Source organism: Poecilia formosa, unplaced genomic scaffold, assembly GCF_000485575.1.
Source record: "Poecilia formosa unplaced genomic scaffold, Poecilia_formosa-5.1.2 Scaffold151, whole genome shotgun sequence".
Taxonomy (NCBI): Eukaryota; Metazoa; Chordata; class Actinopteri; order Cyprinodontiformes; family Poeciliidae; genus Poecilia; species Poecilia formosa.
This window is the reverse complement of record NW_006800090.1, coordinates 574,225-596,169: the sequence shown is the minus strand read 5'-3', so window position 1 is coordinate 596,169 and position 21,945 is coordinate 574,225. Positions and strand designations below refer to the sequence as shown.

General features: G+C 40.3%; 1 protein-coding gene across 1 annotated transcript; it reads right to left on the bottom strand.

The window, feature by feature from the left end:
* Positions 1 to 3,616: 3,616 nt before the first annotated feature.
* LOC103146053 (neurturin-like) lies at positions 3,617 to 20,333 on the bottom strand. The gene is made up of 4 exons (XM_007563765.2): positions 18,746 to 20,333; positions 18,148 to 18,595; positions 7,071 to 7,356; positions 3,617 to 6,565 (listed from the first exon to the last, which is right to left on the bottom strand). The coding sequence occupies exons 3-4, from the start codon at positions 7,327 to 7,329 to the stop codon at positions 6,132 to 6,134; spliced, it is 693 nt and encodes a 230-aa protein (XP_007563827.1). The 5' UTR covers positions 7,330 to 7,356; positions 18,148 to 18,595; positions 18,746 to 20,333; the 3' UTR covers positions 3,617 to 6,131.
* Positions 20,334 to 21,945: the final 1,612 nt, after the last annotated feature.

The window sequence follows — 21,945 nt, the reverse complement described above, 5'->3', positions numbered from 1 at the left end:
TAGCCAGTTTATTCTGTGTGACCCGCTCTAAACTGAACATGACTTCTGTGCTTCCTTCAGTCGCTGCAGTCACAGTTTACGTTTGGTTTCCAAGAGGTAATGTTGCCTCATTGAAGTTGAGCAGGAAGTCGTCTAAGTAGTGTTGTCTGGAATTTGCTGGAACATGCATCATGTGGGAATGACTAGAACTAAATGCAAATGTCAGTGATGGCTTCTGCAACTTTATTCAGCAGATACCCGGAGGATAAAATTGGGTGGTAACATTTAATTGGAGGTGAATTACAGCCCAAAGAATGGCACACATTTTGTTTTTTGTTTTTTACCCAAAAAGCAAGCAGAGCAATTACCCACAGCCTCATTTTATTGGACGTTGCATTACACTCCTCATGCTTTCCTCTTTTAAAACAAATCTTACTCTTGGGTTTCTCCCACTGTATATACAGTAGAGGAGCCTCTACATGAAATAACCTGCTGAGTTTCTCTGAATGCCAGATTCCTCCTCGTTTACTTTCATGCTGTTGAGTGGCGTTGTCACGAACTGTTAAGAGCTTTTCAGATTAAACCACATTCTCCAAAGAGGCCTCCTCTGCTTTCCCTTTTCTTAGTGCCGTACCACACCAGTTTGTTGAAGTAAAACTTTAATTTTCTCTAACAAGAAAACTGCCAAGATGCTGTATTGGCATATCTAGCTCATAAAGCACTTATTGCAGGGCAGAGCACTAGTAGTTAGCCTGCGTGCACTAGTCTGCTTTGCAAAATAACTACGAGTTCTTTAAAACCTCAAAGCCTCTTAAACTTACAGTAGGTGAAGATAAGGCCATAGAGGCGTCTGTACTGTTACCTGTGGGAGCTTAGTAGTCAGAGCACACCACTGTTTTTAGCAGGTGTACTTGTTATTGTCAGAGAGAAGTGACGAGTTCAAAATGGACCTGTAGGTTTGTTCTGGGTCACATTAAACTATATATCCTGGCATGTTGGACAGAAAAAAATCCATCATGTCTACCATGATGGATGGAGACTAAAATAAAATTTTGTACATTTGCAAAACAAAATGTCCTTTTGTTTTGTAAGTTGACATTTGCAAACAGAAGGACATTGTCCAAGCACTTTTTTTCACTGTTTGACTTTAAACCAAATTTCAGATTATGCTTTCACTTTCTTGAAATGTATGGACAGTCAAATGTTACATTTTAGATTTTTGATCTCTACTTTTTAAGCATAACACAATTTATTTATTTATTTTTTAATACAAATGTTTTTTTTTTCCAGTAATTTATTTTAAGGGCTTGCACCAATAATGAAAAAATAGATTCCCTACAGCCCTGTCCACATTTTTTACACCTGGTAAAAAAAAATTGGAAACAGAAATGTATTAAAGAAAAATTTGAATAATAAAAAAAAATTCATTTTTTATGAATTTTTTTTTTTTTTACAAAATCACTATCGCAATTGTTTACCAATATCTAATTACCTAAAGCCCCTTCCCCATTGTCAAGTGTCACTGGCTGATTCGGTGTGACCCAAGTTGGGTCCGTCTCCACTGGCAGTGTGTTCCTCACTATTGTGGGCGGGAACACAGGACTGTGGGTGGGGCATGAGCTCTCTGGAAACATGGCCGCTGTTTGCCTGTACACTGCAGGGTTTGAGATGTTGTTTGAAGAGTTGGCAAGATTCAGCCTTTCTTAATATAGTGATGTAAATCACAGGCCAATCATTGAATGCCATCTGCTGTCAGTCAAATCGCTTGCATGCGATGTACAGCTTGTATTACCTCTGAATTGGTTACGTAAGACTGGGAAGAGCTGTGCAGGATTTGCAAATGGGGACGAATTTGGCTGGGGCGTATTGAGGCAGAACCGGTTAATGCCACGCCCACGGAGAAGCGGCTTAAATGAATTTAATAAGCGCATCTGAAGCATTTATAAATATCCACTTCCCTTTTTTTAATGTTGATGCTGATTGTCTCAGATGTTTTAATTAATGATCTGGAATCTTCTGTTTCATTGCTGTCTAATTTTGCCATTTATCTTACACTCATTAGTTCTAAGCCATAATTCGATGTTTCGTCTTTAAGAAGATGCTTTTTGATTTGACCTCAATCGTTTATCAGTATTTCTAATAGTTTTTGAAAAGCATAAACAGAAACATTCTGATTGTAGTTTAGAGAAGTAATCATTTTCCAAGTAAAGTCTTTGAGAGATGGAACAGTAAGTGATTTATTTTGATATTTTGAGCTGGAAATATTGTTTTAATGACAGCTCAACAGTGAGAGTGTCTGAGGTAAATTGAGTTTATATTCAGAAATTATCCTAAGCCATTTAGTTCAGCATTCAGTTGGAAAGAAATTCATGCAGTCATTAATATTAAGCTATAGCTAACATGAACGGATAATGATCCGTTAACATTCCATAATCAATTAACTTCACTGGCTAATAATCAAAGCATCCTTTCACAGGTCAGTAGCTCACATACAGACTTCTGTTCACTCTTCATACATGACTTGAGTCTCAGACCAGGACTCAAAGTCTAAAACACAAATCTGCGTCGAGTCTGAAGTCTTTTATTCTCCAACTCGAGTCGCCATCTCTGTTGTAGCTGCGCTACAACTTTGCGACTAGAATCCATTCACGGTTGGTTTGGATCTTTGAGATTGTAGATCTGACACAACCAGAACTATTTCTTAAAAACTGAGGAAAAGTAAGTTCCTACTCTGTTAAAGATTTGAAATGACAGCCGACCACTTTCCTGTAACTGCAGATCGTAATTCAGGCCGCCTGGCAACCTGCCAGGCGCTTTAAGCTTTTGTCACCAGCGCCGTTTAAGACCCTGGCTGTGGAGCTGTTGAGAAGCATGAGTTCAGAAAGTGAATCTTACATTGTGATGCAGTGTTGGGACAATGCTGCTCTGTTTCTAATCTTCTGTATGGTTTATTCATTGAAATCTGATCATCGGTGTGTCTGAAATCTTAACTTTCGTTGCAGATTTTGGGTGCTTTTATCTTCTGATCAACATCTTGCGTCTTTAGCTGTTCATTTGCTGTTTACCATACATACCAAGTACCCGAGATCTGAAAATGTGCAGCGAAGGAGAAATAAGCATCCACATGTTTAAAATTATCTTTATTCAGCAGTCAATATAGAGTGTAAGATAAAACATTTTTGGCACAGTTGCTTGATGATAAAAAGCTGTCCCCTTTATGTGTGATAATCTTAATAAATATGAAAATCTATAATTTATTTCCAAAATAAATACAATATAAACTACAACATAGATGCACCCCTCGCTTTTACCTTCTCATGAGGAAAAACAAATATGCAAAACAATAGCTGTACTTCAGGCAGTTATTTCAAACCACAATAGGACGTCCGAGGGTGAGAAGGTTGCATTATTATTCATGTACACAGCTTATTACTTTCCTAAAAGTCTACCAGGCAACACAACACCGAGGCATGTTCGGGGCCAGTTGAAAGGCTGTACAGTACTGTGGGTCATGGGTCAGAAAACGCTTTACAGATGGGTAAAAACTTCAGCTTTCTGCTTCTCAGAGCAAAAAGAAAACATTCCACTACCTCTTCCTAAAACCATTCATCTGGTTCCCACTTTCTCCTTTTTTTTCATCTTTGCAAATCAGTTAAACCTGGTTCAAGAGAAAAATGTCACAAATTTCACCCAGGGTTACAATTTGAACAAGTTAAATTATCTTAATTATTCTGAATTGTTGCCAAATTTTCTTTGGTGAAAATGATTCTGGTGGATGTAAAGATGCAGACATATTGGTCGGCACTCCTGTTAAAGATATGTACAAAACCCCAAACAAATAAAAAATGCTTTATTTCAGTAGCATAATCGCAACCTATATAAAAAGTTGGGAAAATATAACATTTGAGTACATTTATTCAGTAGGGGAAAACCCCATGCTAAGCAACAGACACCATCTACATCACTGTTTTATTGGAAAGCATGTCGGGAAACGCCCTAGTCTAACATCAATATTTAGCGTTTTGGCCACCGACACTCAAAATGAATATGTGGGAAAGCGCATCATCGCCACTGTTAATTACAGTGGAGGATCTATGATCCTGTGGGCTTGTTTCCCTTTCAGAGGTCCTGAGAATGCTAGACTACATGAGATTAACTCTTCAAAGTACCAGGTGGTTTTAATAAACTCTGGTGAACTTTGCCAGAAAACTGAAAATGAGTCCATACAGGATCATTTAACATGATAGCCAAATCCAAAGCAAGTGGCCAAGTCAACACAGACCTGGCCATGACAATCTCCAGACCTAAATCCAGTCAAAACCTGTTGGAAGTACAGAGTTCATAAGACGGGACCCATGACTTTAGATCACTTAGAGACGGGGTGCAAAAAGGACTGGTCAGAGATGATCTACCCTGTCATTGTCATCTGCTTACCTGAGATCAATAACAAGTTTAGAAGGCAAATCCTGATATTCTTCTACACAGCTAAGTTCTCTATCATGTTCTATTGGGTTCCCAAAGAACTCTTTGGACAGAAGTGATGCATGGTCCCTTTGAGAGATATGCTTTAGGGTCTCTTCAAAGTAAGATTTACCTGAAAGACGTCCTAAGCATGGCTCTCAGGCAGTATCCTGATCACATCCCAAAACCACCTCAGCTGATATCTTTCATTGGGGAGGAGTAGGAGTTTTTCCAAACAGATCTTGTAGACCTGTGTCTAGTGTATATCATGAACCATTGGTGAGGGTGGGATTTAGGTGGATAATCAAATGGTGAGCTTTTCTTCTTGACTGTGCTCTTTCCTCAAATGACGATCTGGAGAAGTGATCAAATTACTACAGGCGAGGCTCAACTCCAACCCAACTCCAAGACGCCTCCTCTGAGGCAGAGATTGGCCTCCATCTTGGTGTTGACCCTCATGCAGGCCACAATTTTCAGCCTTATGAGGCTGAAGGCAACTGAACCACAACATCTACAATAACCAAAGAGAGATCTCTCTATAAACTGGACCAATTGATCGTTACCTGCACCCATCCAAACCTAGGTGGACTGGTCAACCAAGCTACTATGACCTCTTCAGCATTTCCTTGAAGGTAAAGCTCTGTGAAGACAAAGTGCTGCATTACAATGCTACAATGCTTTACCAGAAAGGTGCACCAATAGTTGTACCAAATGTGATTTATGTCAAAATAAATATTTTCTTAGTATGGTCATAAATGCACTCAAGTTGAAAATATTACCTTGAGATTATCCTACTGCACTAAAGACTTTGTACATATCTGTACCAGGGGTGCCTGATGGATTATTAGGGGAAAGTATAAGATTTGTTCTTCAGAATGCAGATGAGGAAGTTTTTACAAGAACACATGTTGACAGACTCTACACAATATCAATAAATGCATTTATGGGTCTTGTACCAGGGACTAAAGCAAAAATCTTTCTTGATAAATTATAAGTAACACTTTTGTGTTCCCTGTGTAATAAAGCTGCAATTAGTAACAATAAGTACATAAAACATACAAATCCTCTTAGACTGAAACAACTGAATGTCTTTTTGGACACATCTCAAAATATATCTAAGTTCTGCTGTAGTGACTTTTTTTTAATGAACGTGTATTTTATTTTATGGCTTCAATGTTTTTCTTTTATGTGCCTGACTAGTAATTTGTTGGGATGATGTAAGCAATAAAGTTTTAATAGGAGTTTGAATGAAGTGCAGTAACAGCGATGGTCCGATCCACCCTGGCGCATTGTTCTGAATCTAAACACGTACAAATGACTACAAAGACACAAACCTCATGTTGCTAAACTGCTGTTAACACCATGGTTTACAGTGTCACTACACAGATAGAAAAGATATAAACAAGTATTTGTTTGTGCTGTCATTTTCACTTTCTTTTCATTTTTACGTGGAATCCAAACACGGCTCTCGCCATCCATGTGATCTGCTTCCAACTGGCGATGACAGACGAATTCATTCAAAGTTACTCTGTCAAAAAGGGTTCCCATGGAAACGCCACAAACATTCCCCCATAGTTTCCTCCTCTCTGCTGGTGTTTATATTCCTTTGTTTGTCCATTATGCATCCCTTTCTGGATCTTTCAGCAGAGGCTTGGAGCAGCTTGAATAAATGAGAAGTTCATTACTTTGGGTCATACACACCCACAGCTCTTCGCTGATACATTAGATATTATGTTATGGGTCTTATTTCCATAGTAGCCAAGGCTCTTTTCAAATTTAGTGGGTCGGCAGCAGGGTTCTTTGCTAACTCTGTTCTTCCGACCCCTCCCAAGAATGCCTTTTTCAACCATGTGCTTCATGACAAGGTCATAGTTCAGCTTTTTTTTATCGCATTGACCGCTGCAGTACTGCAGCTGTATCGTCTCGTCGCTCTCGAAGCCAAGACCGAGTTCAGTCACGGTTAGTTCCAGCTTCCTAAGGGAGCAGGGTCTGGATTTGTGAGCTCTCTTAGTCCTTCGAGTCTGGGTCATGCCAAGGGACTGGTCCCTCCTCCTCTTTCTGTTCAGCATGGTTTCCAGCACGTGCTGAAGCTCCCCCTCCGTAAAGCTCTGCAGCATCACAGAAACTAAAAGAGATGAGAAAGATCAGCAGCTGTGTTATTGACAGGTGACAAAAGGAGACTCGTCAGACTTCCTTGTAATTTTAAACCAAACAACCAAAACATCGAATTCGACAGAACCGATGGTTGAGTGAGATAGGGCGTTACAGTCGCTGCAAAAAATGAATTACATGTGCCAACAGATGAACTCTAATTTGCTTATTTTTCTTGCATTTGCACTGTCTCTCTGCACCGTATCTCTACCAGCATGACAAAGCATTACTTTTCCCTGAAGCCAATTAGCTGATAAACTGGTGTATGAAGCAAAAGTCCTATATATTCCCTTCTGTTGTGAAGGTCTTATGGAGAGTCGGTGAAGTATGAGGTGCAGAGGTTGTTTTAGGATGTTAAAACCTGCTCTATAAACAAATGAGTCAGACACTAAGTGTTCTGACTGAACCGTGGCAACCTATTCCCATGACTCCTTATCTTAAACCAGACCAAACAAGACGAAATAAATGGCGTTTCTCACACTCTGATAGTAGGGAGTTCATGTTGTTGCCTGTTGAGCGCGTCTTCCGGCGAAGATTTTCGGTCTGCCAGGGCAGCACTAGTGGTTCAGCTGAAGATATTGAAGAGGATTTGGGGGACGGTTCTGACGTAGAAGATGCTCGCGGATGTTTTGCTTGGACTCTGAACTCTCTGATGGAGGCCATGTTTCTAATGAGGAAGGTGGACAGGGCTGCAGCACAGAGCACGAAGGCAAAAGTAGCACCTTTCCATAACTTCATCTTAAAACGTGGGGTAGCATTGAAACTCTGCAGAGAGATGGAGACAGAAAAGGGACAAAGTTAAGATAGTTTGTCAAATTTGAAGAGCAGACATGGATGTGAAAATAAACCCATGTATGCTGTTAGATTTCTGTAACTTTCTTTATTGGGGCTTTTGTTTTAGCATGCATTTACTTTTTTCATTCTCTTATCAGCTTGTCTGAAGGAAGAGCAGATAAAATAATGGTGTGACTCTGCATTTAGGGTGCTCTTCCATCAGGGGGCAACACAAGTATTTAAAGAAAAAAAATACTTTAAAAATAAATAAATCAAGTTTATTTGTATAGCACATTTCAGCAACATGGCAGTTACAAACAAGAGACCTTCCTGTTGTTCTGTAAGAAAGAATAGTTGTAATGATGCTAGAAGGGTTAGGGTAGACTTGTTTGAAATTAAAATATTATTTTCCCATCATTTGATAATTTCTAAACTATTTTAACTGATCAAGCCAGAGATTTTAGAACAGGGATGTCAAAAATGTAGCATGGGGAGCCATTTGTGGCTCTTGAAATGATTTTGGTTGGGCCATGACCACAAGTCAATGATGATTTAAGAAAAAAAAAAAAAGAAGAAAAATCTGGCCGCCAAAATAGAAAACAATTGATGACCCCCCAAAATTTGGAAATTGACTGTTTTCTTTTAATAAGACAAAAGTTCAAAGCCCTTTTTAATGTTATGGATCTTTAATGACATACAAATGTATTGATTTATTGATTCTTGATTTATTGTTGAACAGGAAAACTGTCACAAACTATGTTTTTCTTCCTTTTTTTTTTAAATAAATGAATTTTGTGGCCCACCACTAGTTTAAATGTTCACATTTTGACCCCTAGGGTAAAACGTTTGGACACCAGTGTTGTACATTTTGACATTCAAGAAACCTTCAATATCATCAGTGTAACTTTATTCAGTAATTCAATCTAAAAAGTAAAACTCTTATATAATAGAGATTCATTACTTCAGTTTTTATGATCAAAGCTTACAGATAAGAACCCCACATTTTCTATCTCAAAATATTACATTTTTATTCAGAAATGTTGATCTGCTGAATAGTTTTCCCATGTTTTGCAGAGTATAGGAGCTCAACGCATGGTTGGAGCTCATGTTGCATGAACAGCAGCGTAACATGGAAGAGATCAGGATGTTGTTTTTCTCAGGTGTTAAGATGGCAGATGGCTTTAATAGCTCTGAATCAAACGACTGGTTCGTTAGCAGGTCGTTGCCAAATGTGATGGGATCTTGAAGAGGTAATTCAACCATTTGATTAAGCTGTGTTGGATCAGAGATGCATCTAAAACCAGCCAATCAACTTCAGTGATGTTGACAGCGTCTGCAGGAGCAAAGTTCTGCTGGAAAATCAAATCAATCAACCAAGAGAGCTTGACAGCAGAGGGAAACATGAAATGTTCTAACATTTCCTGGTAGATGTCTGCACTTACATGATAAAAACACGGTTGGCAGAGTTTCCCCCCACAAAACCTGTCAAGCCCAATGGGAGGGACGTTGAGGCAGCCCACCATGTTTTTGTGTTTATAAAATTTAAAAAATTACAAAAGTACAGAGATGCACAAGCAGTCATCATGATATGAAGGTGAAGGGACAGTGCAATTGGTGTGCATCCCCTCCCGCCCAGTTCAGTGTGTAAACTTTATACCTAGCTTAATCCGTCTTTACTGTCATTGGTGTATAAAATCCCTATTGAAAATGAACAAACAACACTTAGCCTAATGGGGGACAAGTAAAACCTGGTGGCCCGCCAGGCTTATAATGCACTGCGGAAACCCTGGTGGACAAGCGGCATGCACAATTTTCTTTCATATGATTCGGAGGCTTTGGACCACCAAGCAGCAGTTAGTCATGTTCCGGATATGTCTGACTCCATGCCTTGAGAACCTCTCCCAAACTCTCAAAGTGGCTCTCAGGCTGTATTTATCTGTTTTACTGGTGCACCTTTTTTCTGCCACTTCAACTAATCTTTTCATTAATATGGAGGAATTCAGATGCTTTAGCAATGACTTATATATTTTGTGGAGGGTGTCCACAACTATCTGCATGACTTCTGTCAAGTCGGCAGGCTTCCTCGTGAGTGAATCAGAACAGAACATAACAGAACAATCTGAATTTTGAATTTCTTTAATGCGTTTCCCTCGACTTTTTTAAGTTTTCCAGAAACATTTTGATAATAATCAAATATGCTGTCTTGTAACTTCCTGGCCTTTAAGAATGCAGTTTGTGTTTAAAGTTTGCCTTGTCAAACTTATGCCGTCTGGGTGGATTTTTCACCGTTTCACTGCTTGGATGACAATATAAACTTCTTTAATTTATTTGAATGTTTCTTTAAAAAGAGCAAACACATTCCTGCCATTACAGGAATCTCTTGGCCACACCTATTTGCTAAGTAGTGTCTGATGAAGCCCTTACGAACATGTGTTTGCCTAGATCCCATTATCACGGACGGCCCAACCCTCCCTCCCACCGCAGCCGCCACAAAAACTCAATTTAGAGTAATCCAGCCTCACGTTCCCCCCCCTAAAGCCCTCTTTCTGGTATTCAAGACATTTTGTTGTATTTTTCATGTTGTGTGACAAGTGAGCAAAGCATTTCCTCAGATTCGGAAATGGTACGCTGGCAGAGACTTAAAAGCAAATCCAGACCAGTCTCGCAAAGCGTTTTGCCAGACTGGAGCCTGTAGCGTATACGTACAGGCTGCCGGGTTGTTTACAGTGAAGGGGAGAAAGCCACATATTTCTGCCGCCTGGTCCACTACAGGAATGAAAATACAGCATGAATATGATCTGTAAATCTGAGTACAGTAAAAAGAGGGCTTATGCATTTCAAGTTGTTTTTTTTTTTTGTTTTTAACGAGCTGTGGGCAAATTATAGAAACCACTGAATGTGAGGGTTTTGGACGACACAAACAAACAAACTCCATGCTTGAGTAACCGAAGGATAAACGCCGTGTAAACATGAACCAGCAGTCCTATCAGTTAAAGCTCGACTCGTCAATCATAATTCCATATGGGTCTGAGATGCTGAGGAGTCTCTGCGCAATACTATTCATTTGACAGTCAAACATGTCGCCCAACAACCTCGTTTAATGTCCAGTCTATGTAAATCAGGCGTGGAGCAGCAGCCCTTGGGTACATATGACATCTACTCCTTACTGCTCTTTCTGATCACCAGACAAGATCAACTGATGTTCCATGTTTCTGCTGGTTTAACGCAATTTAAAAAAATACTTTTCTGTCTTATGTAATTTAATGTTTTTTGTTTTTTTTTTAAACAGGCCATTGTTGAAAATGAGAATTTGCTCTCAATCAACTTAACTGTTTAAATAAAACTTAAAGTAACACCAACAACTTAAACTAGATATGACATGAAAAACCAAACAAGGTTCCTTTGCACTGTGAAACTAGATTCCAATATTTTTCCTGCCTGGATAAAGACAGAAATACCTTTTTTCCAGACTTTATTCTCTATCAAATTGTGTAAAATATTGTCCTACTTTGTGTGCTTCCTCCGTGTACTGCAGTTTCTTTTATTCCTTTGTTCATTTCTCCATCTCCCTTATGTTTTTCTCATTTCTTCCTACCCCCTTAAGTTCTTCACTTTTCATCCTTTTTAAACATTCTTCCATCCCTGTTTTTCTTGATCTCCTAGCTTCCTTTGTTGTGACCTTCCATCTTTCTTTTTTGCTCTTAACTTCCTTTCTTGTCCCTCTTTGCATCATGTTTACCTTCGTTCTGTCCACTTTTCCTTCCTTTTTCCTACTTCCTTTACTTTAACATCTCTTTTGTGCCAACTCCCTTCATTTTTTTGTCATGTCCCTTCTTCTTTCCTTTGTATTTACCAACCTTTAGATAGTTTATGTATTACTTCATTCATTCTTTTCTTTCTTGTCTTCTACCTTTTTGTATTCTCTTTGTGTTCCTACTTTATTTCCTCTCCTGTACCGTTCTTGTGTTTTTCTTTTGGTCCTTCCTCTATTCAATTCCTTGTCCTACCATACATTCTATCTCCATCCATCTTCTGTTTTTTTTTCTTTTCCTCAGGTTCCTCATTTAAAGCCTGCCCACTGCAGAAACATTCAGAAAAATCCCCTTTCCTCCTGTTCAGAGTGATAAATTGTCAATAGTAATAGAGTCAGTTTGTTATGATGAACGACCCAGAATGAGATCACTGTTTGCTTCTTCTATTAATAGGTCAGTTTGGGGCAATTACTCATCCCCGGGAGTTAGCCGTTTCACACCGCAGCGATGCGTCAGTGTCCTCAGCTCGTTAACTCGGCGGCTCATCTCGATAAAACAATTACCTCGTCAAGAGGAGATGAGGCCTCTGGCGTGTCGGTGGCTGACACTGGACGAAGCCGAGCCGCCGAACGCTGATCTCACGTCCCCTGAAGACGCTTTGATTGTCATAATTGCTCCACTCAGAAACACATTAGTCACATCTGCAGTCGATTGCCAGCAATAAAAGTGCCAGGGAGCATTCGGCAGCTTGCTCAGACGGTCACGGAAAATTAATCAGCTCAGACATTTAATATCTACCTCTGGCCTTTACTGCTGAGGACATAAATACATGGATACTGATAGGGAGGAAGGAGAAGTGGGGAGAGGGAGCATTGGTGTTTTCTTTTGAGTTGAAATGGAAAGACACCATGCAAACGGAGATGAACAGTAACGCAGAGGATACAGTGGAACCCCAGAGGACTTTTCACCAGAAGGAAAACCCATCCTCAAAAAGAGACCTAAAAGTACAGATGAGCTGCAAAGACAACTCGACCAGCTCCCACACATCCTCAACATGTCTGGCTCTTCACAAAAGCATCACGTGGCGATGTGTCCCTGCACGCTGCTGTGCCGGAACAGAGGGTGATTTAAGGTGCAAGGCCCAAAACAAACTGAGAAAATCCTCCATTCACGAACAAACAAGAGCTGAGTCCAGCCAAGGAAGCCTAATGCCTTCAATATCACAACTTTTATGTAAGAATCGGCACCTGAAATGTTGACCTAAAGAAAAGTATGCCTATGTACAGCACAGTACAACATGTGGCTTTGCCCAGGGCGCCGCACAGGAGGACACAGGAGGTGTCAAAAGATCAAGAAAATTTTCACCTGTTTATCAGGATATACTTGCTTTGTGCCATTATCATTTGATACTTGGAGTTGTTTCTTTGCAGGATCTATCTACTCCATCAGTCTCATCCTATCTATCTATTCCATCTTAACTAGGGTGCCTGTCATACAATAACCACTCACTCAGCATATGTAGTCAATACCTGGTTGTACGTTGAATCGAGGTTCAGGTATATACACTTTTCTATTAAAACTGTAACCGTTAGTTACTGTTAAGTCTTTGGGTGTCTTTAGGCCTAGTCTATGCGCAGTCAGCTATCTGAGAAAACAAATACACTTTGTGTTTTGGCCTTCTATCCACACAAAAAGTCAATTTAATATCACTAAAAATGATTGTTAAAACTGTGACCAAAGTGACGATTTGAGAAAACTCTGCATTTGTTGTGTACATTTGAAAATGGAGATTTGGGATCCCACGCATGACAGTCTGCCAGTGTGCCTACTTGCTTGCACAATTCCCAACTGACATTGTCTTGTGTTTTATTAACTTTATAAACTATATAAAAGTAATTCAACCTATAAACCTGTCTACACAAATGAACCTCCTGGCGCCATTTTTAATTCCTAACAAGGTTGTGGTTGTTTTCTGATTGGCTGACGTGTCTTAGATTTGCTCTACACTGCCCCCTATGGGTTTGGCATGTTTAAAACAACGCTCAGAGCCGGATTTGTGCGGGTTCATGTGGATGAAAACTTTTCTGAAACCGGTCCTGTGTGTAGAATGTTTCTTAAATGGCGTGGCAAGACTATTTGTTTTTATAAATACTCGGCTACAGGCGTACTAGGCTTTAAAGTGTAACACTTGAGGTGTAAGCCCGTTGCGTAAAGTTACAAAAATGTGGATCACCACCAGCTGAAACGGGAGAGCAAGCCCCGTCTCAAAAGGGTGACGAAAGAAATCTGAGGTTTTGACCAGCACTGACATGGCAATGCATTAAGACAGGTTACTTTAACATCTGCCTGTTGATTCAGGTGTCTCATCTTCCTCTTGACAGATTTCCAATCAGGTTTAAGTCAGATGAAAATTAATGTGTTCAAGAATGTTCAAAACTATCCCCGAGGCATTATGCATGCATCAACGCAAGCAATATGCAGTTGTAGGCCAGTCCTTGAACATCAACCGAGCTCTTGTTTCTACTCAAAGATTGTATTATCTCAAATGACACAATAAAATTGACGTGTTCAAGAAATAATTGGGTCAGTGGCCGTGGTGCCGCTAAGCCGACAGTAATGTAATTACAGCGCCATGGCACTCGCATCCTTCCTTCCTGCTGCTGCCAGAGGGAGAAACTCAACATAATGCCTCGGTCAATCAAAGATGAAGCAGAGAACTGTCAAAATGGGCATAGGTTACATCAGTGGTTAACACCAGAAGACAGGGGGGGTTTCTTGTCTGCCGGCTTGGATCTGGACCAACACTGGAGAGATCACAGACGAACTGAATGAAGAGCTTCTTTGTGCAGATACCAGCTTTTTGTGCCTCACTACTCCAGCATTTCTTCCTATAGACTCCCTAAATACAGCCTGTTCTGTCTCTCAGTAACTCACACACATGCCATAAACACGCACACACTGCCGTGGTGTGGTTTCACTTTTCTCAGATCATCTGACGCAGACATGCACAGATAAACTTTCCAACCCTGCGGTATTCGCCAGAGTTCCCATCTCTGCTTTCATGTTCCTACAGCAACATCACCCAACACTAGATTATCCAGATTACATAATACCACTGCCTTTTGATATTAAGAACCTCCCTCGGGCCTGACTTTTTGTGTTTGTGTGTACATATATTTATGCCACTGCACAACCGGGACATCTACCTACAGAACATGAATGCTCTGCTCCACCCATGCGACCGGCTGCTTCTGCACTGCACTGAACACACCCTGTAAATACCTGCGCTGGAAAGATAACAGCAGCATAACAAACAGTGGCGAAGGCGCCTACTGGGTTGTTGCAGGGAAACAACTTTCTTATGGAGCCCCATAGAGGCCTAGTCTTGTGTTTTCCTCTCAAGTGAGCATCAGGAGGGCCGGGGACAGTGCCTGGAGAAGGTAATAGGGACATATTCCAAAGATCAGTGCGGGATTAGCACTAATGCCTGCCGGGTTTATCTGTAGTCACGTGGACAAACACCTGGCTGCAGTGTTGGTGCCTCTCTCTCTCTGTGTGTGTGTGTGTGTGTGCGTGTGCGTGTGTATAATACCTTGTGGGGACGATTTTCCTGACATATACTACGTTGTGGGGACCAATCGCTCCTCGTGGGGACACCCTGTTTTTGGGTCAGGGGTCAGATTTAGGGCTAAGGTATGAATTGAGTTTTGGTTAGGGTTAGGTATGTGATGGTTAGGGTTAGGAAAAGGGTAAAGGTAAGGTTTAGGCTGTAGAAATGAATGGAAGTCAATGGAAAGTCCCCACAAAGATAGCAACACAAACGTGTATGTGTGTGTGTGTCAGTGCTAATCCATCTGACACCTCAAACTCAAGGGTTAGGCCAGCATGCTCTGAGAGAGAACAGGCGCCTCTTCCTCTCAAACCCGCCTCGAATGTCGGAGTAATGAAGAGGAGAAAAGCGACAATCTTTGCGAGTCGGATCTGACGCTTTGGTGCTCAAAAACGGTTGCGACATAAATTGGGTGATCTGAAGCAGGACTTGTTTTCCTACCAGCATTTGTTCTTCCTGATGAAATAAAAAAGAAGTTAGGTAAAAAAAAAAGCCTTGCGATTTATTTGCGCAGCCACATCAATTGGCTAGAGCTCTGTCACACAGCAACCAAAGGATCATTAAAATAAAGCCTGGAACTTGTTAGTGTGAGAGCTGCTGTTCATTAGGACACAATTTTACACACATTTCACACATTCTTGTGCTTTTCTACTTGGTGACTTTAAAAAAATTTAAGTTTGTGGATGGATGAATATGGATTAATAGTTGACAAACAGCCTTGTACAGGGCACCGCTACTGATCCTGCTGCTGTCCAGGTGGCACTGTGTGAACATTTAATACCAGGCTATTAGAAAAAGTCTTGATTTACAAAAAAAAAAAAAGTGTACATATCTAACGGATAAAGAGAAAGTTTCATGACACCTGGATTAGAAACAATCTTGCCTCAGCACTATTTGTGTTACAGAGATTGATGTTATGTGGGCTACTTTCTAAAGAAGAGTCCCTGAGCTGCTATTCTGGACCTTAATCTGACCACGCCAGATCCTCTTTTAGCACAACAGCATCGACTCTAAACCCTTGTTAAACAGGCCGATGTTTCTGCCGCGGAAGGTTTGGTGGCCATCTGCCACTCTATGAACTCCACTTTCAAATCTGAGCAAAATCAATGGAAAGAAATTAATATAACGCTATACGTAGTGCTGTAATCGTCCCAAGATTCAGAAGAGTGGTACTGCATGGGAATTTTTACAAACTAATCATTGACTGGTTATCGATATTAAGGTGTACTGAGGTTTTAATAAGTTTTATTTTTATTTTTTTACAAAACTGCTCAAATATTCTGCCACCACAGTCATGGTTTAAAATGGAGGTGCACCAAGAAGTTGGCTTTTGACTGGAATTCACTGGAATTTAGTTTGATCAGCCGATAGAAAACTGAAGGACCGTGTTCTTCACATAAACACTTTGTGGATGGTGTGTCTGCATGATAGGGACTCTGTCAACTTTCACCATAACTGTGGCGTTTAGAAGGAAAAATCCCAAGAAGCACGGAGATCTAAAAAGTAATTTAAAAGCAAACTATATATCCGGACAGCGAGAGAGAGCAAGACTTTAAGCAGATGCCAGAGTGGCTAATGAGTGTGAAAAAGTTTGGTTGTGAAAATGTTGATTTATCTTTTGCAAATCTGAGTTAAAGATTTGCATTTTCTCAGGAATACATGAAAAAACTTCCATTTTCTTAATGCTAGCCATCCTAACATTATTATTATGAGATGTTTAAAATGTAAAAATTTTTAACCATTTCCTAAGTTTCATTTTAAAATACTATTAAAATTTTCCTCACATTTAATTATTAAATGAAGACCATAGGGGAAAAAAATATTTTGAAAGCTTGTCTTTTAAAAGAGGAAAAAGTGATGCCGGTTTTCCTCTACCCTTCTTATTGCTGGTCACTGCTGGTCAGCTGGTTGAAAGAAGGCTCCCAGAGTGTCCTTGTCTTGAAAAGTGGAGGCAAATTCATCTCTTTTTAAATATACCTAGTAGTAGCAAAAAATCAGCAAAGTCATGATGCTCCTAAAATGATTCCATCCGTTTATTGAATTGCAATTGAGATGTAGAACATGATCTCACTGCTTTTATTTCAAACATTCCTATTGCTACCAGATTGGTTACTTCAGTTATAATTATGTTGTTTATAGATTGGATTTGTTGATTTTTCTTTGATACAGACTTAATTAAAAATAAAGTAAAAGCTTTTGAGTGCTCATTGTGCAGAATGTTGTATCTTCCTGCTTTTCTGCTCTTTACAAAGTCACAGGTTTAACGAACCCTAACTTTGCAAACCAGCTGTAGTTTTAAAGCAGCATTACTTTAACAGTGATGAACGGGATTCATCTACTTCACTCTTCTGGTAAGCAAGGAAAAAGTTTAGAAGCTTCCAGAATCTTTATTAAAAAAAACAGCATACAGTAATGATTTAAAAACCGTGATGTACCTTCGTGGTAACCGGCTCATGCTTGGTGTTAATATTGTGGTTCCGGACAGAACAACCTCGGATGCCGTTTCTCTTATCTTGTCTGATTTGTGCCGTGGTTATCATGTCGTGCTTATTCTTCCTATAATAACCACCTATATTTATTCTTTGAGAACATTTGTTTAATGAGAGCTCTTAAACACCTAATTTAACTTTGGGGTTAAGACGGTACAGTTGTTCTGGAAAGCAGACCTTTGGGGAAGGAGAATCTGTGCTGGTGCGACGTTGATCTCACGCTTTAGCTCCCTCCTGTCACAATCAGATTTGTCAGGTTATGAAAGTTGAACGCCTCAGTTGACTTTAGGCTTAACCTCGATCAGGCCTCTTGGGGCACAGCTAGATACAGCGTAATCTCTACGTATGATATGGGCTTAGTGCAAAGTGGATCATCACTTTGATAAAAATAATCCAAGAGAGGCTTCACTGCTTTTTACAGCACATGTAATGTTTTATTATCTCAGTCCGCGTAATAAACTAATAAAGCTGCAGCTCTATAAAAGAAAATGAGTGGAGGACTGAATGCCTTTGCAAGGAGCATCCAGCAAACAACTATGCATGAAAATGAGGCACAGCACCACCACTTTGGCTGAGTGACAGAAAAAAAACAAAAAAACTTTTCATGTCTGAAAAACAAACGTGTCTGCTTACTGGGAGTGAAATAATTACAATAACCATCTACTTTTTTGTTGTTTTTGTGCTTGCTCCAGCTTGGTGGCATGCCCCCTTGTAATCAGTGGCCGCTACTCTGCAAACATTTCGTGCCAGCCCGGCTGCTGCGCACCGCTGTCATGTGGTTGCAGTGAGGGCTGCTTGTTGATACAGATAATCCAACGTGTGTTTTCTGCCACTCAGGCACTTAGAGAGGCATCTCTGTCAGCAGCACCTAACGCCTTCCCACTTAAGCTGCCAGCTTAAACTAGCAAAAGAAGATGTGCGCTGTCCTTACCGTTCGGCCTGCTAATCCAGACTTAGCTGCGTGGCGTCGGCTTCAGCTGACCTCCTCAGGCAAGTGCTGACTGGGTACGTCCATCTTCATCACAGGTGAGGAGCATAGGCAGGAGTCCTTCTCTTTTCCCATGAATTGTGTCACAGCTCCTTCGCCTCGCGAGTACAGGAGGTGTCCTGACTTGATTCAGGTCCAGGATGTCTTATTCTTTGATCATATTTGCTTTTCCATTGAACTCTTCTGAGTGGTGAAGATCAAAATCAACATTCCTCTGAATGTAAGCATGCTCTTTGTGGCAGCCAGATTGATCCATTCAAAAGAAGAAGAAGGTGGGGAGGAAAAAGAGCTTGAAGGGACTGTAGGCTTCGGTTCAGAAAACGCCCGTCAACATGTCTCTTCGCGCAGAACTTCTTGCTCTTCTGTCTTGCAAAAAAGAAAAGCCTTTAACCTAAAACAGAAGGGGAGAGCAGAGCTGAGGTGCAGTGGCATGCAATAAACAGATCCCACAGATGTCTTAACTTTTATCCCATCTGTTGAAGGACTTGAGTCCCCTCAGAGCACTTTGTCTCCACTGATGGAAGGACAATGCACATCTTACCCTCTTTTCCAGCAGCAGGTCCTCTGTTGTCCTCCCGGGGGGGAACTCTGTCGGGTGGAGAGGATGGGTTAGGGTGAGGAGGGAGAGCGTGGTTACTCTTAAGTGGAGCAGAGAGCTTCTTTCTGATGCCTCTGCTTGCCTCTCCCCCCCTCAAACTGTTGCTCCTCCTCCTCCATAGTTGTGCTTGTGGGCCGAGTCGGATTACTCCTGATATGTTAATCTTCCTGGCTCTAACTCCAGGAGCACTAAAGGATGCTTTGGCCTGAGCAGGAGCTTACATTCACCTTCTGCCGCAAGGGAGTCTGCCATCTTAAGCAGGCAATTGGTAATAGCCTCAACTGGGCAGATAGGGTCTGCTGAAGCAAGTGCTTTCCAATCATTTAGGGGGAATTAGGAAAGTTCACAATTGGTTTAAAAGGCTCTGAGACGACATTAAAACCCATCTAAACAGAGTTACCACAAAAGAAGTGTTTCATGATTCAATCTGGAGTCAGCCGGAGATAAAACCGCGACTCTTGTTGAGGATCTCGCATTTCCCTCCTCTCCGGACCCGTGTTTCAGCCCGTGAGCCCTCGAGCGGCAAATGAGGAGCAGATGGTCGTACTTTTGGAAGGTATCAGGCAGTCCAGACTGCAATCTAAATAAATACCCTGTTCCCAGAGGAAATGTGTCAGGTGCGCGGGGTCGGTAATGTCTAAACAGAATCCAACCTGTTTAGAGATGAGCTAACCGATGCACAAGATCGGAGGAGACGCCACGAAACTTCACAGGTGTTGCTTTTAGGGAGCGTAAACCTTCTTAATAAATCAGCTCAAGAGGTGTGTTTGAAGCCAGAGATGGATGAATAAATTTGAACATGAACCAGCAACACAACAGGAAGCAAATTATTTGCTAACAATTATCTTATTCTAACAACATGACTCATTCAGACACACTCAGCCCAGTGTCAACACAAATCATAGTTTACAGGCGAAGATGTGGTTCAGTGTTTACGTTCTATGCCTCATAGATACTTTAGAAATGAGTGGGAACAAAATGGAAATACCAGAGGAATTTCCTGCCGGCTTTCAAGTTCAGATGACATAAAACCAAGGACCTAAAACTGGTTGTGCTTTTGGCGCTTGTAGTGATACCCAGAAAAAAAGTATTTCTAACCATTCAAGGATAATTACCAGCCACAGATGTGGAGCTTCCCCTCAACATGTTTAAACACATGAATCTTTATTTCAAACTGAATTTCATGAAGAGAGATGCTGGTCTTTTTGTCCCTTTGCCACTTAATACATTAGCAGTTTTAGTTTTTTCTGGGCATGAAATGAGGCTGTTCACAGCACAGTGTTTCGTCCAAGGAGAACTACTGGACCATGGATCCAGAAACTACACCAATCCCACCTTAACCATCTTCCAGATACAATCTAGAAATTACTTTGCACAGTGGCATTCTGACAAAGCAATACTTTCTAAAATTTCTTATCTTTAAATAGATGGATTAATTTGACAAACAGAGGTTGAACTGTGCTCTGTACATGAAAGATGATACAAACTAAACTGCAGCTGTTTTCAACCATCAGGAGCCATATTGGATTTTGAGGCTGAAGTTGGTGGAAAAACTTCAGATTTTAATTATTGTAATTTATACTTTAGATGACCTTTCTGTTTATTTCTCCCAACCAGGAACATGGAAAGTTCCACTTCTGAGTACAACTAGATAAATAAAACATGCAAATCTGATTGAAATTGGCAGTATTTTTAGTTTTGCCCAGGAAGGGACTTAATCCCTCAGGTTGCAAACAGATTTGCGTGTTTGTGTTTGAATGTGGCTTCGTGAGACTCATAGCAAAACAGTTTCTGCAGTCGGAGGCTTTTTCAAATTTGTTGTAATACAGACTTCTACAGGAAATCTTTCCTGCCCACACCCAGATAGAGATGGCTATCTGCTCACTGCCCACATTTACAATGTGTGTTGTAAATGTTACAGCATCATTTAGTTTCTCTTTGGGATCAATAAAGTATTTTTAATTGAATTGAAATTGAAAATAACTAGGAAAATGCTGTACTAATTTCAGTCCATAAAGGGGATAATGTAGAGAACTTCCAACGCGGACAACCGAACCAATGTAAACTGCCTTCTTTTAAGTTGAAATCTGGACTCAGATTACATCTGGATAAATAAAACATGCAAATCTGATTGCATCAAACTCTGTCTAACTCTATCTTAATAGCAAATCAGACAATTGGATAGAGAGATCCTAAATACTGTGCTACTGCAATGTCAACTGAACGCCTGCAACCTCATATAAAGTTTGCATATACTTGAACCCATTCAGAAATGCCTATAGCTACCTATTTTAATAATTGAAACACCAAATATAGCTTAATATGCCTTATAAATATAGCTTAATATGTTCAAACTGATCACTACCACAGAAGCTATTATCTACGGTCTTCCTCATCTCTACTGTTTAGGGTACAGCCAATAGGCACCAAGGAAAATGAATGTTGCTCCTGGATTGGCTGCTTTACAAATGACAGCATTGCAGCAACTTCCCAAGCTGTATTTTATTTCAATTATTTTTGAAGTGCTCTGTGGGAAAAATTAAAGAATTATTAAATTTTTTGGGGAATAATATGAAGTTCTATTCCCCAAAATTTGCAAAAAGGGTGGGCTCCACTGTACTACTGCTATTATTTTTCCTAATGTATTTTTTAGATGACAAATAGACAGTGTGCTTACTGCAGGTATTACTTTGTTGTTGTTTTTTTTGTACATTTAGCAGCCATATTGGATTTTGAGTCTGGTGTTGGTGACAAACCTTCAGCTTTCCTGCTTAAAATACGAAATAAAATTCAGGGGATATTTCTGTTTGTTTTTTTTTTTCCACCATAATTTCAGCTTGAAAATTCAAACAAAAATGTTTTAACCAGACATGTTGTTTTTTCAACACAGAACTAACTGGAAAAAGTCCAAACCTGTTGTATCTATCAATGTGGTGGTTCCTGGAAATATAAGTGTTTACTGAGATGGTTCCTATTAGAAAGGGAGATTATAAAAAGTAGATCTGTCTTATTGTTTAAAGTACAACGGAGATCAGCGATGTGCCAAAAAATCAAGACAATTCCTCGTCTTTCTCATACTTGGAGTGTTATTCTGGGAGTCGGCAGGTGCAAATCCCACCTTGAAAACGCGAAGCAGACATGAT